General features: G+C 29.0%; 2 protein-coding genes across 2 annotated transcripts; both read left to right on the forward strand.

Annotated features, from left to right (window-relative positions):
• The first annotated feature begins 896 nt into the window (after positions 1 to 896).
• Positions 897 to 2,589, forward strand: LOC124943486 (protein MOTHER of FT and TFL1-like). Its single transcript, XM_047483984.1, has 3 exons — positions 897 to 949; positions 1,945 to 1,984; positions 2,143 to 2,589. The coding sequence occupies exons 1-3, from the start codon at positions 929 to 931 to the stop codon at positions 2,376 to 2,378; spliced, it is 297 nt and encodes a 98-aa protein (XP_047339940.1). The 5' UTR covers positions 897 to 928; the 3' UTR covers positions 2,379 to 2,589.
• Positions 2,590 to 13,449: 10,860 nt separating this feature from the next.
• LOC124943303 (protein MOTHER of FT and TFL1-like) lies at positions 13,450 to 16,039 on the forward strand. The gene is made up of 4 exons (XM_047483838.1): positions 13,450 to 13,746; positions 14,602 to 14,654; positions 15,635 to 15,675; positions 15,867 to 16,039. The coding sequence occupies exons 1-4, from the start codon at positions 13,549 to 13,551 to the stop codon at positions 16,037 to 16,039; spliced, it is 465 nt and encodes a 154-aa protein (XP_047339794.1). The 5' UTR covers positions 13,450 to 13,548.
• The last annotated feature ends 1,380 nt before the right edge of the window (positions 16,040 to 17,419 follow it).

Raw genomic sequence — 17,419 nt, forward strand, 5'->3', positions numbered from 1 at the left:
TTTACACCTTGGTAATGATTTCTCTATCTACCTTTTATTTGATTAATCTTTTTGGGGTATTTGAGTTAATGCATGTGGAATTCTTTTTATTTCAAACATCAAAATTATATTTACTAGAAAGTTACATTTTTTATTTGAAAAATGATTTTGTAAGAATTTTATACAGATTAGGCACAATAATCAATTAAAAAATATCTGTTACTAAATTAAATATTAAAAGTCTAACCATCGATCTCGATAATAAATAAAGTCGTCGGCTTTAATTTAGAGGTTATCGCCCTCATTTGAATTTTAGGTTAAGCAAGATTTTGGGTTTTTCTGTTAGTATTGCGTCGATTTTGATTTTTACTTATATGGGTTTGTTGGCTTTTGGAGACTTTTTACCTTACAAGTTTTTGTTGATATTTTTTAAGTAGGTATTACCCACTTTTAGACTGTACGTTTATAACGATAAAACTAATTGCAAGTTACAAAATTCATTGAAAGTTAAATGTATAATTTATTTTGTAAAATGACTTAAAAGGTTATAATATAAAATAATAAAATAATTGAAAAATAGAAATAAATAATATTTTATTTAATTAATTAGGTGATGTATAAAAAAAATGAATGAAATGATTTAACTATTGAATTTGTAAAATAAATCAATCCAACTCTCTCTTAGAAAGTTAAATATATAACAATGCTCAATATATCATTATTCTACTTGAATATAATGTTTATGGCATACACTGAAATGGACCACTTAGACATGCATTCATTAATCAATTAATTGTCACTAAGTGAAAACTAATGAACAAAGCAAACTCACGTGTCATTTATTTTCATTAATACAAATGTGTTTTTTTTATATTGTTTTAATTCTTCTTTTGGCATGTATGATGATCAGGTGACAAATCCAGATGCGCCAAGTCCTAGCGAGCCCTACATGAGAGAATGGGTGCACTGGTTATCCTCTCTTTCTCTTTCATCTATTTTTTTTTTAAGAAACTAAATAAGAAGGACTCAAAACATTTTAAACATATTTTTTTAAGTTAAATTTACCAGCCTAATTAATCATGCATGTATAGTAAGCCTACTATTTTGAAGATAAGATAAAATTTAATCTATGATAACTTATATCAAATTAGAAATATATATTTTAAATGTTTAAAAGTTTTGTATTATCACAAATAGGACTTGTTAAGTTGTTATTATTAACACAAATCTTGTCTATACTTGAACTGGTTTAATATAAATATTGACTTTTGATTTTTTTTTGAGAATTTACCTAATTTCTTTTAATTAAATTTTTTTTACATATCTTATTATTATTATTCTAAATATTAAATCACTTATTTAATCAATTATAAATATTAAAATATTTATATTTTATTTCTTTTATTAATTTTAAATATAAAAATTAAATAATATTTTAGATATTAAACGAATTAAACACTCAAATAATTTACATTATCAAACAAGATTAGTTAAATAAAATAAATAAAAAAAACTCTCAAATAATCAAAGATTAAACAAGATCTAAGTCTTGAACATCTTACTTAAACATTTTATTCAACAATTATTCCATTAAGATTTGTTTTAATAAGAACATGCTAACTACATCTTTCTACAATCAATATGCATTCAACATTAAAAGAGCAACAATAGCAAACCCATATAAAAAATGTGATATACTCCTTTGGGTATTCCAAACCACTTCAGGTTTCTATTATGGGATCTTGTTCCCTATTCCATCTCATAGGGAGGGGGCAAAATAGGAAAAAAAGTCTTTCTAAATGACTGTTTTTCCCTCTCCATTTGAGGGGAATATGTCCCCATAACAGAGGATCCAATCCCATACCAAACATTGATTTTTTTTTTTCGACAAGGTTGAATAAATATAGTAAAAAGAGTTCATCAATTCCATGTATACTAATGTTTTATTTCATGCTTGTTTTTAAGATTGTGGCCAACATTCCTGGAGGTACCGATTCTGGTCAAGGTGCGTTAATTTCGTGTTGTGTAACCTTAAAATGTAATTAGCTAACTAAACATTGAGGTTCAGGGTATGAAGATTCAAACTCATAACCTTAAAAATATGAATTCTTTGCCTCACCCACTGAACTATGGGTAAACTAAAAATGTTCCTTAAAAATGCAGGAACAGAGATAGTGCCATACATGGCGCCATGCCCAGCTGTTGGAATTCACCGTTATATTCTAGTACTATTTAGACAGTCCATATATGTGGACCAAACTATTGAGAAGCCAAATATCATAACCAGAGCCAACTTCAACACTAGAGCTTTCTCTCATCACCTATCCTTGGGAATTCCGGTTGCAACTGTTTACTTCAATGCACAAAAGGAATCCATCAAACAACGAAAGAATGTCTAAGTTATTTCATCTTCTCCTTGAATAAATATATATATTATCATGCATGAACCTAATTACTATATAAATACATATCTATCCATCACTCTATCTATCCATAATCAATCTATCTATAAAAATAAGAACATGTATTTGATCATCTAAAGTGCAATTTTATATACATTTCGCTTTTGTCTTTAATAGTTCTGTGATGTGCTTACTTATTTAGTAAAATGTAGTACTCTCCTTCTCTTATTCACTTGTCTTTTTCAACATTCCATTTATATTACTTACCATATTTACCTTTTATTTACCTTTTTTAAGAGTATTAAACTATTCGATTAATCAACATTAATTACACACAATAAAAAAACATTCAAAAATATAAAATAAATTAAAATTATAAATTATAAAAATTACGAAACAAAAGGAAGGCTTGATCAAACACAATTTTGAATTACTTTGATCTTCAAACTTCATAGATATTGTTATGTGATTGATAGTTTGATTAATTTGGTTCACCCTTTCCGATAGAATCTAGCTAGGTTAGAGATATGTGTGGTTAGTCTAGAGAAAGAACTAGATTAGGTTAAAACTTTCTCTCGCCTTAGATCGACTTTCGCCGAGCTCATCGTCATTTGTTGATTGAAGACGGAGGTTGTGAATTCATGATTCACAGATGCTCTTGCTCTCTAGAGAAATTCAAATCAAAGCGTGATGATCAAAGGTCAAGATATGTAAACTCTCTTAGCAAATTCCTCATCGCTGAAATACAGGGCAAGCCCGACAAACCCACGGGCTAGTGCAGACCCACCCTGAGTAGCCCAATTCTTATTAAAAAACATTAACTATAATATTTTTAACATTTTCTTTCTTTATAAACGGTAACTTCTTTAACTTTTCTTTATTTTTTTTTTTATTTTTTTTATTTTTTTTCTCTTTCTATAATCTTATTATTAAATTTTCAAGCATCATCGTCATAATCTAATTATTTTATAATATTCTTTCCTAATTTCTTAATTTAATATATTTTCTTTTAAATTTTATAAACTACTTAAATTAATATATATTCTTATAATAAGTTATACAAACTTCTTATACTTATAAATTCTAAGTAATATACTTTAATTTTAAGATCATTTTTTTAACATCTTTCAATTTATATACTTAAATATTTTATTATAAGTATATTGATTTTTTGAATTAGGTATTTAATAATTAGTAATTAATATGTTATTATTAATACTTAATGCTTAGGATAAATTTTAGTTATTCAGTATCAATCCAAGGAAATTAAAATTTTAGTTTTCAAATACTTAATCTCCATTACTTAGAAAACTAGTAATTAATATAATAGTTATTAGATTTAAGTTTATAAATTAGGATTTAAAATTATGTTATATATAAATAATGTCATAACATGTTTGTTGAATTACTATTTGTTAGTTTTTATAAAAAAAATAAATTTTTTTAATATATGTATTTTTTGAGTTATGACGAACAATATACATCAAAATAGAGTGAGGTTCGTCCATTTCCAAAACAAACTTCTAGATCTTATAAGAATAGAACGACGAAATGATGCAATGACAAAGTCTTTATCATTGGTGCGCTCGATTTTTAAATTATTCAATGCAAAAAATCAAAGTTCCATCCCTGCGAGTTCGAGTCTTAGAGATGAAGACATAAGTGATAAAGAAAATGACACTATTAGAGATAAAGAAATAAGTGATGAAGAAAATAATGTCATTAGAGATGAATGTGATAATGAAGAAGATTATACTTTTCAATGTGAGGTTTTGAACCACCTACAAAGGATAATATTAGGGATCAATGTATCAATTAAAAAATGAGTATCAATGTGTTAATGAAGAAAATGAGAAAGAAGAAAAATGTATTGATGGAGAAAATGATGAGGAAGAGGAAGGTGTTAACGAGGATTACGAGGATAAATGTGTTATTAAAGATGTGAACTACGATCCGAGAATGTGAGAAAGTATTAGCGACAAAATGAAGATAATGTTAGTTGTTCGAGATCCAATTAAGATCATAAAAGAAAATGATGGGTTTCCAAACGAAAGTGTTCGATGTAGACACTTTTAATATCCTCTTTATTTAAAACAAAAATTTTGTATTTATGAGTTTAAAAATGTGGGTAAAATGAGGGAAGGAATTAGAGATGGCAACGGGTACCCTACCCGTCGGGTAGTGAAGTACCAATCCCCGAACCCGATTTTCAAATTACTACCCGACCCCGACCCCGAACCCGACGATTAACTCTATTTATATCCCCATCCCCGATTCATCGGGTACCCGATCCCCGACGGGTACCTCATTACCCGATATTAAATATTAAAAAATTATATTTTAATTAACTAAAATTATATAAATTAAATATAATATGTTACTACAAAATATAATTAACCTTAAACTATTAATAAATATTATATCCTTAAACAAAAAATCTTCCACACTATAAAATATAAATTCATTCATACTACATAATATAAATTCATCCATATTACAAAAATACAAATTAACTTAAAAGTGGTAGAACATAATTTTTAATTAAACACAAAAACTTCAAAAATCATCAAATTAGTTCTCACAAAAAAAAAACATCCTTCTTGAATACACTTATTCAACACATTTAATTATAACTTACTGATAAAATAAAAGATAAGACTTTTCCAAAATTTTTCTCAAAATTTTTCGAAAAATTCTCCTAAGTCAGTTTCAAAATCCGGACAAACAAAACAACCGGCATACGGTTGCAAACTTACATGATTTTGATAATTTTAAATAAAATAATCAAAAAGGGAGAAATTGTTAGATAAAATCAGACCGGTTCAAATAAACCTAACTTAAGTAAACTTTCCATGCAGGAACAAGGAACCGGACCAGACAAACAAAAGAACCGGCTAAAGAAAACTAGCCGGTCAAGTTAGTAAACCGACTAAGAATACTTGGAACATGACCGCACAAAGAAAGGATCGGCCAAAGCTTAAAACCAGAATCATCAAACAGCCGATCAGTCACAAGGCAGAGGAATAACCGGAAGAAGTCCGGTTATATCACCCATACCGGAAGCCATCCGGTTAAGTCAAATGACCGACCAGTACAAGAAGACAATTCGGGTATCTGTTGAGAATGATACCAAAGGAATAGACTGAACACTTCCATATCCATACAAGTCTGAGGAAAGTCTACAGGCTGCAGAAGACAGTCCTACCGGATCTTTCCACTTCAGGATAAGTCAGAAAGGAAATCTTCCAAGTACAGACAACTGTCTAACAGACAGTGCCTACATTGAGTAAAAGACAAACCTAGCAGGTTTGTCTTACACACCGGAAGAACAGACCGCCAGGTCTGAGACAGACCGCCAGGTCTGAGGTTGACCACCAGGTCTGAAAAGATGACCGCAGGCTCTGAATCACTGAATCACTGAACCTCTGCACCTCTACTCAGCCAATCAGATTCAAGAAAGTGAAATATGACCGTTGGCATATTTCACCTATAAAAGGGGCAGTTGAAGAAGAATAAATGTGTGACACAGAGGGACAAGTGAGATACAGTGAAGCAAGTGAGAAATTCTAAGAGCATTTACTCTACAAGTGATAAGATTGTGCTTCTATAAGAAAGCCTAAGTGCTAAAGTTAAAGTGTGTGTTTTACAATTTCGGTATAAATTGTAAGAGCGTTATCGAGCAGGAAATAAGTCTCGATCGAATTGTACTTGTATTCCTTAGTGAATATCCTTCTCGCGGTTTCGAGAGGAAGGGGTGACGTAGGAGTTTTATCTCCGAACATCCATAAAATCTGTCTTGTTATTTACTATCTGCCGGTTTCATTATCTAACCGATTCATACCGCTATAACCGACTTAACTCTATCCAAGCTGAACTTCCAGATTACCGAAGCCGATCCATCAAATCTCAAACCTCCATCATATAATACCGATTCTGTCTATCATACAAGTGTACCGCTTCAACCTGAAAGCAAATCTCTTCCGCGCTTGAACCTAGTTCAAGGGTTTGTGACAGGTTGTGTAGTATTGAAACCCCGGTGTTAATCTCTAACCGGATTAACTACCACCTTACGAGTAAGAACCGCTAACCGGTCCAACCCCCGGTCCTCCAGCGGCTACCTAGATCCTAACACCTACAAAATCAATAAAAAACAATCATTATTAACGAATACAAAATAGACTAATAACATACCTCAAATATTTGACAAACAATTAATTACTTAGAAAATAAGGATTAATATGATTCTTTTACTTGGTCTTATATATTAATATTTTTCCAAAAATATTTATAAAAATAAATAACTAATATGTTGAACTATTATTCTCTAAATATAGTTAAACATAATATTTTAAAAAAAAACTATTGTATTTTTAAACTAATATATTGAATTAAATATAAAAAACTTTTAATATTCCTTAAAAAACTCTTTTGACCCTTTATTTTTATCTTTATAAAAAATAAATTTATTTATTGTATTACTTTATTAAATTATAAATTATTTTATAAAAATATTTAATAATATTAATAATCTATTATAATTTAGAACCCTAGTTTGTTAGTTATGAAAATCAATCTAACACTTGCATAAATTTATATAATGTTTAATGTGGTTTATTTAATCTGAGTCAAATAACTGATAGACATATTATATATAATGAAAATATGCATAAATCTCTTGTTGTATATATCAGTTATGTCTAGTATTTTAGAGATTCCACATATTAAATAAAAAGTCTATAAAAATGAAAGTATTACTTACCTACTTGTGTTGTTGTAGACTTGTAGTCATGTAGATTTTACAAAAAAATCAACTTTGTTGTTGTTAAAACGGAAGAAGAAGCTACAAAATAAATATTGAAGATTAAGTAAATAAATAAATATAAGATTGTAAAAGTTGAAGAATAGTGTCAACGCAAATATGTGTTGGTCGGAAGAGAGGGAGGGATCCAAACGCATTTTGCGTTTGCGAATGGCGTCCGGTTAGAGGAAAAAAGGCACGCATAATGGGATTTACGTGCCTGTTGGAAATGCCCTAAGGAAGTTATTTAGATTAATCGGGAATTTAATTGTCTCATCTCATACACGACCAATTTCAATTTCCCTTTTTAGTTACCAAAATTTGGGGGAAAAGATAGGGATGTGTGGCTTCCAATTAAGTAATTGGTGAACACATCAATTTTTTTTGTTCCTATTTGATCATTAAACTCCTCTCTATGGCTAAAATGGAATTTTCAATCAAAAGTTAACATATTTCATTTTTCCCCTTTTTAATGGTCAATTCTTCTAAAGCTAACTCTAGAAATCAATGGCTTTTTGACACATTTTTAACAGCATTGAATCCCTATATTTTCAGGTTCATGTAGCTTTTTTCTGTGATAAATTTGAACCATCCAATTGAATTTTATAATTTTTCAGAAAAATCTCATTTTCGTTGTGTTCATGTATCAAGCTGAATGATCAAGAAGATTTGTAGATTTGTAACTGTAATACAAATTAATAAGTTTATGTTAGTATTTTAATAGAATGTTTTAAGTTGATTAAAATTGTAATATATGTAAAGTGTAAGGGCTATTTTGTTAGTTTAGTAAAACTAATTTGGGGTTTTAGCCGATTGACACTTTTTAACTTTGATAACCGACTCATCAATGAAGTTGAATTTTTTCTCTGCCTTCTCTCTCGATTTGCTTTCTTGATTATTCTAGCAAAGTGATCTTGCTGGATTTGTTCATGGCATCAGAGCATGGTTCATATTCTTCTTCAAACTCAAAAGATAGTGATTCAACCAACAAGTATCAAGAAGTGAAGATTTCAAACCCTAATTTGACTATCAGCGAAGGATCGTCGTCTTCAAACTCAGATCAAGAAACAAAGGCTCGATTGAAGATAAGAATGGCGAACAAGAGGAAATACAACACCGATCCACTACTTCTTCAAAATGGAGACATCACAGGTACAATAATTACTAATTCTATACTAACAAGATCTCATTACTATGAGTAGTGTACAAGTATTAGACTAGCATTGGAGGCAAAAATGAAGCTCGGATTCATCGACGGATCTTGTAAGATGCCACTAGATTTAGATGGAGTAATGCAATGGAAGCTAGTGGGTGCTATGGTGAGAAACTGAATAATGAACACTATGGATCAAAACCTAAAAATTCATTTCCAGAATGCTGTAACTGTAACTGCTCAACAACTATGGAAAGATATTCGAAGTACATACAAAGGCAACAACAGACCAAGACGTTTTCAGTTAGGGAAGGATATATCCACTATTCAACAAGGTACTTCTGATATTGTTGAGCATTATTCCAAAGTTAAATTGATTTGGGATGAAACTGCACATTTGAAGCCAGCAAGAAAGTGCAACTGTGATAGATCAGATATTGTCAATTGTTATGGATGTAAGGTTGTAAGTGAAGTAGCGCAAGATGTTGAAGAAGCAAAGTTGCTTCAGTTTCTGATGGGAGTAAATGACTCTTATGAACATGTTGTGGATAATATGTTAGCATCAGATCCATGGCCTTCAGTTCATAAGGCATCTACTATTCTAGTTAATGTTTAAACTAAGAGGAATATTAGCATATCTAAAGAAGAATACACTACAATGATAGTGAAGGAGAAGACAGAATTGAACAATAAGAATCAGAAAATTGAAGGAGGTTCAAAATTACCTGCTGAAAAATTCAAACCCTATAAGAACTCTATCTGCACTCACTGTGGATTAAAAGGTCACATAAAAGAAGGTTGTTTAAAATTGCTTGGATATCCGGAGTGGTTCAAACAATCAAGGAAAAAACAGGTTGCTGTCAACACAGCAAATGTGGCAAATTCTCCATTGGATGACATTGAAGAACATGTAGAGGTTACTGGAACGAAATATAAACAGTTCAAAGAATGGTACAAGGAAAATTTAAAAGGAACAGTGTAAAGTAGAAATTGTTATGTGACAGGAAAATGAGACATAGCGCGATAACTCTTTCTCACGTGTAACCAATCACCGAACTAAGAACAAAATTTCTAAAATGAGTTTGAACACACAAAATCTTATTCTTTCCTAATTTTTCAAGTAGTAAATTAGGTGGTGACTCTAAAAAAAATCAAAACTAGTCTACATCGACATTTTTAAATGTACTATAGTTAATCCTACCATCTTGGTTCCTCGTCTCACTTGAGAGAAATGTGAGTTATGAGACGCGACTATCGAGTAACGAAAACCCTTTTTGGGAAGAATCGATTTTTAGCGTTACACCATGATTCGTATATTTATCATTTTTTAAGATAAATATTATACTAATGAACCAAGTGGGAGAATGTAAGATTTAATTTCATGTAAAAAATAAAATGTAATACACATTAAGGTGTAAATTTTTCTATTCAATAATGTGTACAAATTAATTTATTGAAAATAATTTGTATATTGTAACCTTTGGAATTACACAATGAATGTGGGAGGTTATTCTCTATTATGAAATTTAATGCATTTTAATTCATTATAATTAAATTTACACATTGAATTGTATGGTTACAATAATCTCCATTATGTTAGTTTAATGGAGTAGTTTATACTAAACAAATAAGTCCTTAAAGTTATTTGATCACAATAACTCTATAAATATAATTTATTATTTTTGACGTCCCTAAGACTATTTCTTTTATTAAGAACGTGCACCATTGAGGGTTAAGAAAAATAAAAGGTTTAGAAGAATCTCTAAGGACTCTTGGATGTTGTGTTAAAGACCCCGTTCATAGGAGAAACGCAAAGGTTCATCACCGATTATCTAGTGACAAACAATGGTTGGAGGTAAGTGCTCGATTCAATCACACTTCCGCTTTGCTTTTCGATTTAATATTCATAAAGATTTTAGAATCATTCAAATGATTTTGTTTTAAAGATTTCCAAAAGGTTCTCCCCAACCACCGTTGTAAACCTAAGTGACAAAAAGAGTTGATGACAATATTTCTCTTCATTTGTATGTTTTTCCATTTTTTATGTTTATCATACAAAAATTTGCAAACCAGATAATGCACATAATTTATACTAGTCACATAAAATAATTAAATGAAAGAAAATAAATATTAGTAGAACATGTGTGATGTGTTAATGATTGTAGAGATGAATTTGTGGGTGGGTTACCATTATTATAAAATAATGTATGTTGTTTCGATTAATTGTTAATTTGATTTCCTTTAGTATGAGAATCGCAAATAAGATCATGAACATACTTTGTTTGATGGACTTCATAGTTTGAATGTTTGTGCAATTTTCTAAGTACTCAAATGTTTCTTTGCTATTTGGAAATTATTATTGGAGGGTGTTGATCAACAAATACCAGTTAAGGACAAAAGATGCATGGTTCTATATCCTTTTAGAATCCTTAGGGTTTTAGAATAGAGTATTAATGTCTCACATTATATGTTATTTTTCTACTCAAATGAAATGCATATTACTAGATAGTTTTGATTTTAACCTTTGTATAACATGATAAAGACAATGTTCTTTGTATCATATTTATTTTTTAACTTTTTAGAGATCAAATAACAATGTTGAAGAATTAAATTTTTAGTGATGTAGAAGAAGGATATTCTTAATATCATAGTTGTTTGACATTTTATTGTTGGTTTGAAGTCATTGTAAGTAGTTTCATTGTCTTTGTCTTTTGTTTTATACGTTTGTGTTTCGAGTATATAAAGACGTTATGTTTTATGTTTCATTTGATAATATTGATTTGGCTAGCCTTTTAACATTAGTTAGGTCTTAAAATGATTAGATTAAACTATATATTTTCATATTTTGAATATATATATTTTTTAATTGATTTAAACTTTTGTATAATTGGTTTAAACTTTAATACAAATTAGAGATTGAAGTTTGAGACAAATTAAAAGTTGCATTGTTTATGTTTTTTATAGAGTTGTGAATAAATTGGTTAATTTAGTCATCTTGGATTTGTTGAAATTACATTCCAAGTTTGATAGCAAATTACTATTTTCATTATTATTGTGAAAACATTTGTTTCCAGTTAAATAACATATTATTAAGAAAAAAATGTAAAAACTTTATTGTTATAAAAGTATTCTAAATAATTTAGATAGAGTCGGGTAACATCGTTGTTGTCTGTAACATCGTTGTTGTCTGTAACATCGTTGTTGTCTGTAACATCGTTGTCGTCTGTAACATCGTTGTCGTCTGTAACATCGTTGTCGTCTGTAACATCGTTGTCGTCTGTAACATCGTTGTCGTCTGTAACATCGTTGTCGTCTGTAACATCGTTGTCGTCTGTAACATCGTTGTCGTCTGTAACATCGTTATCGTCTGCAACATCTTGTCGTCTACAATATCGTTGTCTAGAAATAAAATGGAACAGTTGCGTCGTCATTGAGAATGAAGCTGAAGAAGTAATCTGAAGATGGAGGTGAAAGATTTTTACACAATAAAATTTAGAAAATAAAAAATAGATATACCACGTATAGGAAAATTTTGTGAATATTTTTGACAAAAATTAACCGTGTTATAACATTTTAAATGTTTAGAGAGTAAATTTAAACAAAAAAAAATGTCTAAGGAGTAATATTAAATAAGATCATGTATAAAGAAATTTTGAACTGATATAAATTTACATGAATTACTTAGAAAATTAGAGTGTTTATTTTTTATATGATATTTGTTATTTTTAAATTTTCCCTCCTAACTGTTTTTCTGGTTAATTTATGATAAAATATGTTATTTGATGGTAGATAAAATTAGAATACTTTCCATCTTATATTTGTTACTTTAACATTTTATGTCTGAGTTTTTTTTTTATGTATTTGAAATTTGTTACTTCAACATTTTCCTGTGAGTTGTTTTCTGAATAATATATGATAAATTTTGTTATTTATAGACAGAGAAACTAGAGTACTTGTCTTTATCGATATTTGTTACTTAACATTTTCTCTATGAACAGTTTTTCTGGTTAATTTATGAAAAATTATGTTATCTACGTTTGTTGGAGAAAATTAGAGTACTTTTCTTTATCTAATATTTGTTACTTTAACATTTTCTCTCTAAACTGTTTTTCTGGTTAATTTATGACAAATTATATTATCAATAATTGAGAAAACTAGAGTATTTTTCTTTATCCGATATTTGTTACTGTAACATTTTCCCTCTTAAATATATTTTTGGTTAATTTATGACAAATATGATTGAGAAAACTAGAGTACTTTTCTTTATTCGATATTTGTTACTGTTACATTTTCTATCTGAACTGTTTATCTGGTTAATTTATCTATGGGCAGAGAAAATTACAATACTTTCCATCGGCAGAGAAAATTACAATACTTTCCATCTGATATATATTATTTTAACATTTTATGTCTGAGCGGTTTTTTTCTTTACCTGATATTTGTTATTTAATATTTTTTTGTGACCTGTTTTTCTAGGTTGTTTATGACAAATTATATTATCTATGGACGAAGAAAACTAAAGTACTTATTTTTATCTGATATTTGTTATTTTAACATTTTACCATTGAACTATTTATCTTGTTAGTTTATGACAAATTATCTATAGGTGTAGAAAATTATAATACTTACATTTATCTGACACATGTCATTTTAACATTTTAACATTTTCTGTTTGATCTGTTTTTTTTTTGGCTTTCTTCTTTCATCTCCTCTTCGTCCTTTCCCTTTCGCCAAGGAATCCTGCGCTTCTTCTGAGTAATTTCTCTGTGGAATCCTGCCCTTCTTCTGAGTAAGTTGACTGTTGATTGCGATGTGTCCTGTCTGAGTAATTTGTCTATTGAAAGCTGTGAAACTGAATCTATGGACGGAGAAAACTATAGTAATTTTTTTTCTTAGTTATTTAACTAATAGTAAGAAATTTAACTGTTAAGAATTTTATAATAAAAAACATTCAAAAGGTAAATACAATTGAGTACACGCGGCGGTTGTGTCATCTATTCACTGAGTTGTCTCTCATGCATGCTATGTAGAATTGGCCAACTCTCTCTTACATTGTTCTGTCCCTTATTTTAACCCACTCACCTACTCAAACTGTCCATCTATTTATTTATTTATTTATTTATTTATTATATATATACATACATACCAATATCCTTCCTCCTCTTATCATCATCAGCTCTTCATTTCTTTTTCTGTTGTAATTTCTCTCCTCTCAAATGGCTACTACTTCGATAGATCCTCTTATCATGTGTAGAATAATTGGGGATGTGGTGGATCAATTTGTGCCCACAACCGCCATGAATGTCTACTATGCAACCAAGCATGTTACTAATGGCTGCAGCATCAAGCCTTCCATGGCTTTTAATCCCCCAACTGTCACCATTTCTGGATTGCCTAATGATCTCTACACCCTGGTAATGATTTCTCTATCTACCTTTTATTTGATTAATCTTTTTTGGGTATTTGAGTTAGTGCATGTGGAATTCTTTTTATTTAAAACATCAAAATTATATTTACTAGAAAGTCAAATTTTTTTATTAGAAAAATTATTTTGTAAGAATTTTATATAGAATAGACACAAGAATCAATTAAAAAATATCTGTTACTAAATTAAATATTAAAAGTCTAACCATCGATCTTGATAATAAATAAAGTCGTCGGCTTTATTTTAGAGGTTATCGCCCTCATTTGAATTTTAGGTTAAGCAAGATTTTGGGTTTTTCAGTTAGTATTGCGTCGATTTTGATTTATACTTACATGGGTTTGTTGGCTTTTGGAGACTTTTTACCTTACAAGTTTTTGTTGATATTTTTTAAGTAGGATTTACCCACTTTTAGACTGTACAACGATAAAATTAATTGCAAGTTATAAAATTCATTGAAAGTTAAATGTATAATTTATTTTGTAAAATGATTTAAAATGTTATAATATAAAATAATAAAATAATTGAAAAATAAAAATAAATAATATTTTATTTAATTAATTAGGTGATGTGATGTTTAAAAAAAATAAATGAAATGATGTAACTATCCAACTCTCTCTTATAAAGTTAAATATATAACAATGCTCAATATATCATTATTCTACTTGAATATAATGTTTATGGCATGCACTGAAATGGACCACTTAGACATGCATTCATTAATCAATTAATTGTCAATAAGTGAAAACTAATGAACAAAGCAAACCCACGTGTCATTTATTTTCATTAATACAAATGTGTTTTTTTATATTATTTTAATTCTTCTTTTGGCATGTATGATGATCAGGTAATGACAAATCCAGATGCGCCAAGTCCTAGTGAGCCCTACATGAGAGAATGAGTGCACTGGTTATCCTCTCTTTCATCTATTTTTTTTTAAAGAAACTAAATAAGGACTCAAAACATTTTAAACATATTTTTTTAAGTTAAATTTACCAACCTAATTAATCATGCATGTATAGTAAGCCTACTATTTTGAAGATAAGATAAAATTTAATCTATGATCTTATATCAAATTAGAAATATATATTTTAAATGTTTAAAAGTTTTGTATTATCACAAATAGGACTTGTTAAGTTGTTATTAACACAAATCTTGTCTATACTTGGAACTGATTTAATATAAATATTGACTTTTGATTTTTTTGAGAATTTACCTAATTTCTTTTAATAAAAATTTTTCTACATATCTTATTCTTATCGTTCTAAATATTAAATCACTTATTTGATCAATTATAAATATTAAAATATTCATATTTTATTTTTTTTAATTTTAAATATAAAAATAAAATAATATTTTAGACATTAAACGAATTAAACACTCAAATAATTTACATTATCAAACAAGATTAGTTAAATAAAAAAAAAACTCTCAAATAATCAAAGATTAAACAAGCTCTAAGTCTTGAACATCTTACTTAAACATTTTATTCAACAATTATTCCATTAAGATTTGTTTTAATAAGAACATGCTAACTACATCTTTCTACAATCAATATGCATTCAACATTAAAAGAGCAACAATAGCAAACCCATATAAAAAAATGTGATATACTCCTTTAGGTATTCCAAACCACTTCAGGTTGCTATTATGGGATCTTGTTCCCTATTCCATCTCATAGGGAGAGGGGCAAAATAGGAAAAAAATCTTTCTAAATGACTGTTTTTCCCTCTCCATGTGAGGGAAATATGTCCCCATAACAGAGGATCCAATCCCATTCCAAACATTGATTTTTTTTTTCTGACAGTGTTGAATAAATATAGTAAAAAGAGTTCATCAATTCCATGTATACTAATGTTTTATTTCATGCTTGTTTTTAGGATTGTGGCCAACATTCCTGGAGTAACCAATTCTGGTCAAGGTGCGTTAATTTTGTGTTGTGTAACCTTAAAATGTAATTAGCTAACTAAACATTGAGGTTCAGGGTATGAAGATTCAAACTCATAACCTTAAAAATATGAATTCTTTGCCTCACCCACTGAACTATGGGTAAACTAAAAATGTTCCTTAAAAATGCAGGAACAGAGATAGTGCCATACATGGCGCCATGAGTACTATTTAGACAGTCCATATATGTGGACCAAACTATTGAGAAGCCAAATATCATAACCAGAGCCAACTTCAACACTAGAGCTTTCTCTCGTCACCTATGCTTGGGAATTCCGGTTGCAACTGTTTACTTCAATGCACAAAAGGAATCCATCAAACAACGAAAGAATATCTAAGTTATTTCATCTTCTCCTTGAATAAATATATATATTATCATGCATGAACCTAATTACTATATAATGACATATCTATCTATCACTCTATCTATCTATAATCAATCTATCTATAAAAATAAGTACATGTATTTGATCATCTAAAGTGCAACTTTATATCCATTTCGCTTTTGTCTTTAATAGTTTTGTGATGTACTTACTTATTTGGTAAAATGTAGTACTCTCCTTCTCTTATTCACTTGTCTTTTTCAACATTTCATATATATTACTTATCATATTTACCTTTTATTTACCTTTTTTAAGAGTATTAAACTATTTGATTAATCAACATTAATTACACACAATAAAAAAACATTCAAAAATATAAAATAAATTAAAATTATAAATTATAAAAATTACTAAACAAAAGTAAGGCTTGATCAAACACAATTTTGAATTACTTTGATCTTCAAACTTCATAGATATTGTTATGTGATTGATAGTTTGATTAATTTGGTTCACCCTTAAATTAATTTTCTTTTATTCATTATATATTTTATATATTATTAATTAACAAGGATTAAATATTTATACATATATAAAATTTTAAATTTAATTCAAAAAACACAAGTAGTCTAATGGTTAAAGTGTTCACATTTCATATTAGAGACCAGAGTTCGAGTATCAATTTATGCAAATTTATAAATGATTGTGCATGTGGGTATGAGTGGGTGAATTTGTGGTCGATGTGGATGGCATGTGTGAGTCTTACGTAAATGCGTATGTAAGTTTGTAAAATGGCATGTGTGAGTCCCTGCGTAAACGGAGATAATATATATAATAATGTTTAAAACAAAAAATCTAGGGTGATATCTACCAAATTTTTACACATTTTATATGAATTTTTCATCAAATTCTCGCGGTACAATTGTCACTCTTTTCTCCTTAGGTCTATGTCTTTCTTAAATCAACTCTCATTTCTCCTTAAATATAGTTAACACGAGAATAGGAGGTGGGTGTCGACAACGGAAGAAAGACCAGAGGAAAATATTCGATCTTGATTTGAAGAAAAATAGGAAGCGAATGAATACGAGGATTCGAAATTAAAAGGAAGTCGAGAATTCTCTACCTCCGTGGATTCTAAAAGTTTTTTTTTTAAATTTAAAATTAATTAATTTTTTATTTTTACACATTTTATATGCATTTTTAATCAAATTCTCACGGTTTATCAAATTTGCGCGTTACATCTGTCTCTCCATTCTCCTTAGGTTTAAGTCTTTCTTAAATCGACACTCATTTCTCTTTAGGTATATGTAGCACGAGAAGAGGAGGAGGGCGATGCCGACGTGACGGAAAATGATGACGATGATGCAACGGAGGAGGGCGACGATGACGCAAGAGAGA

Source organism: Impatiens glandulifera, chromosome 6 (assembly GCF_907164915.1).
Source record: "Impatiens glandulifera chromosome 6, dImpGla2.1, whole genome shotgun sequence".
Taxonomy (NCBI): Eukaryota; Viridiplantae; Streptophyta; class Magnoliopsida; order Ericales; family Balsaminaceae; genus Impatiens; species Impatiens glandulifera.

Coding starts and splice junctions, on each gene's coding strand:
- LOC124943303 (XM_047483838.1), top strand. CDS start 13,549: ATGGCTACTACTTCGATAGATCCTCTTATCATGTGTAGAATAATTGGG. Junction 13,747..14,601: donor CTAATGATCTCTACACCCTG/GTAATGATTTCT, acceptor TATGATGATCAG/GTAATGACAAATCCAGATGC. Junction 15,676..15,866: donor AGTAACCAATTCTGGTCAAG/GTGCGTTAATTT, acceptor TGGCGCCATGAG/TACTATTTAGACAGTCCATA.
- LOC124943486 (XM_047483984.1), top strand. CDS start 929: ATGAGAGAATGGGTGCACTGG. Junction 950..1,944: donor TGAGAGAATGGGTGCACTGG/TTATCCTCTCTT, acceptor CTTGTTTTTAAG/ATTGTGGCCAACATTCCTGG. Junction 1,985..2,142: donor AGGTACCGATTCTGGTCAAG/GTGCGTTAATTT, acceptor TTAAAAATGCAG/GAACAGAGATAGTGCCATAC.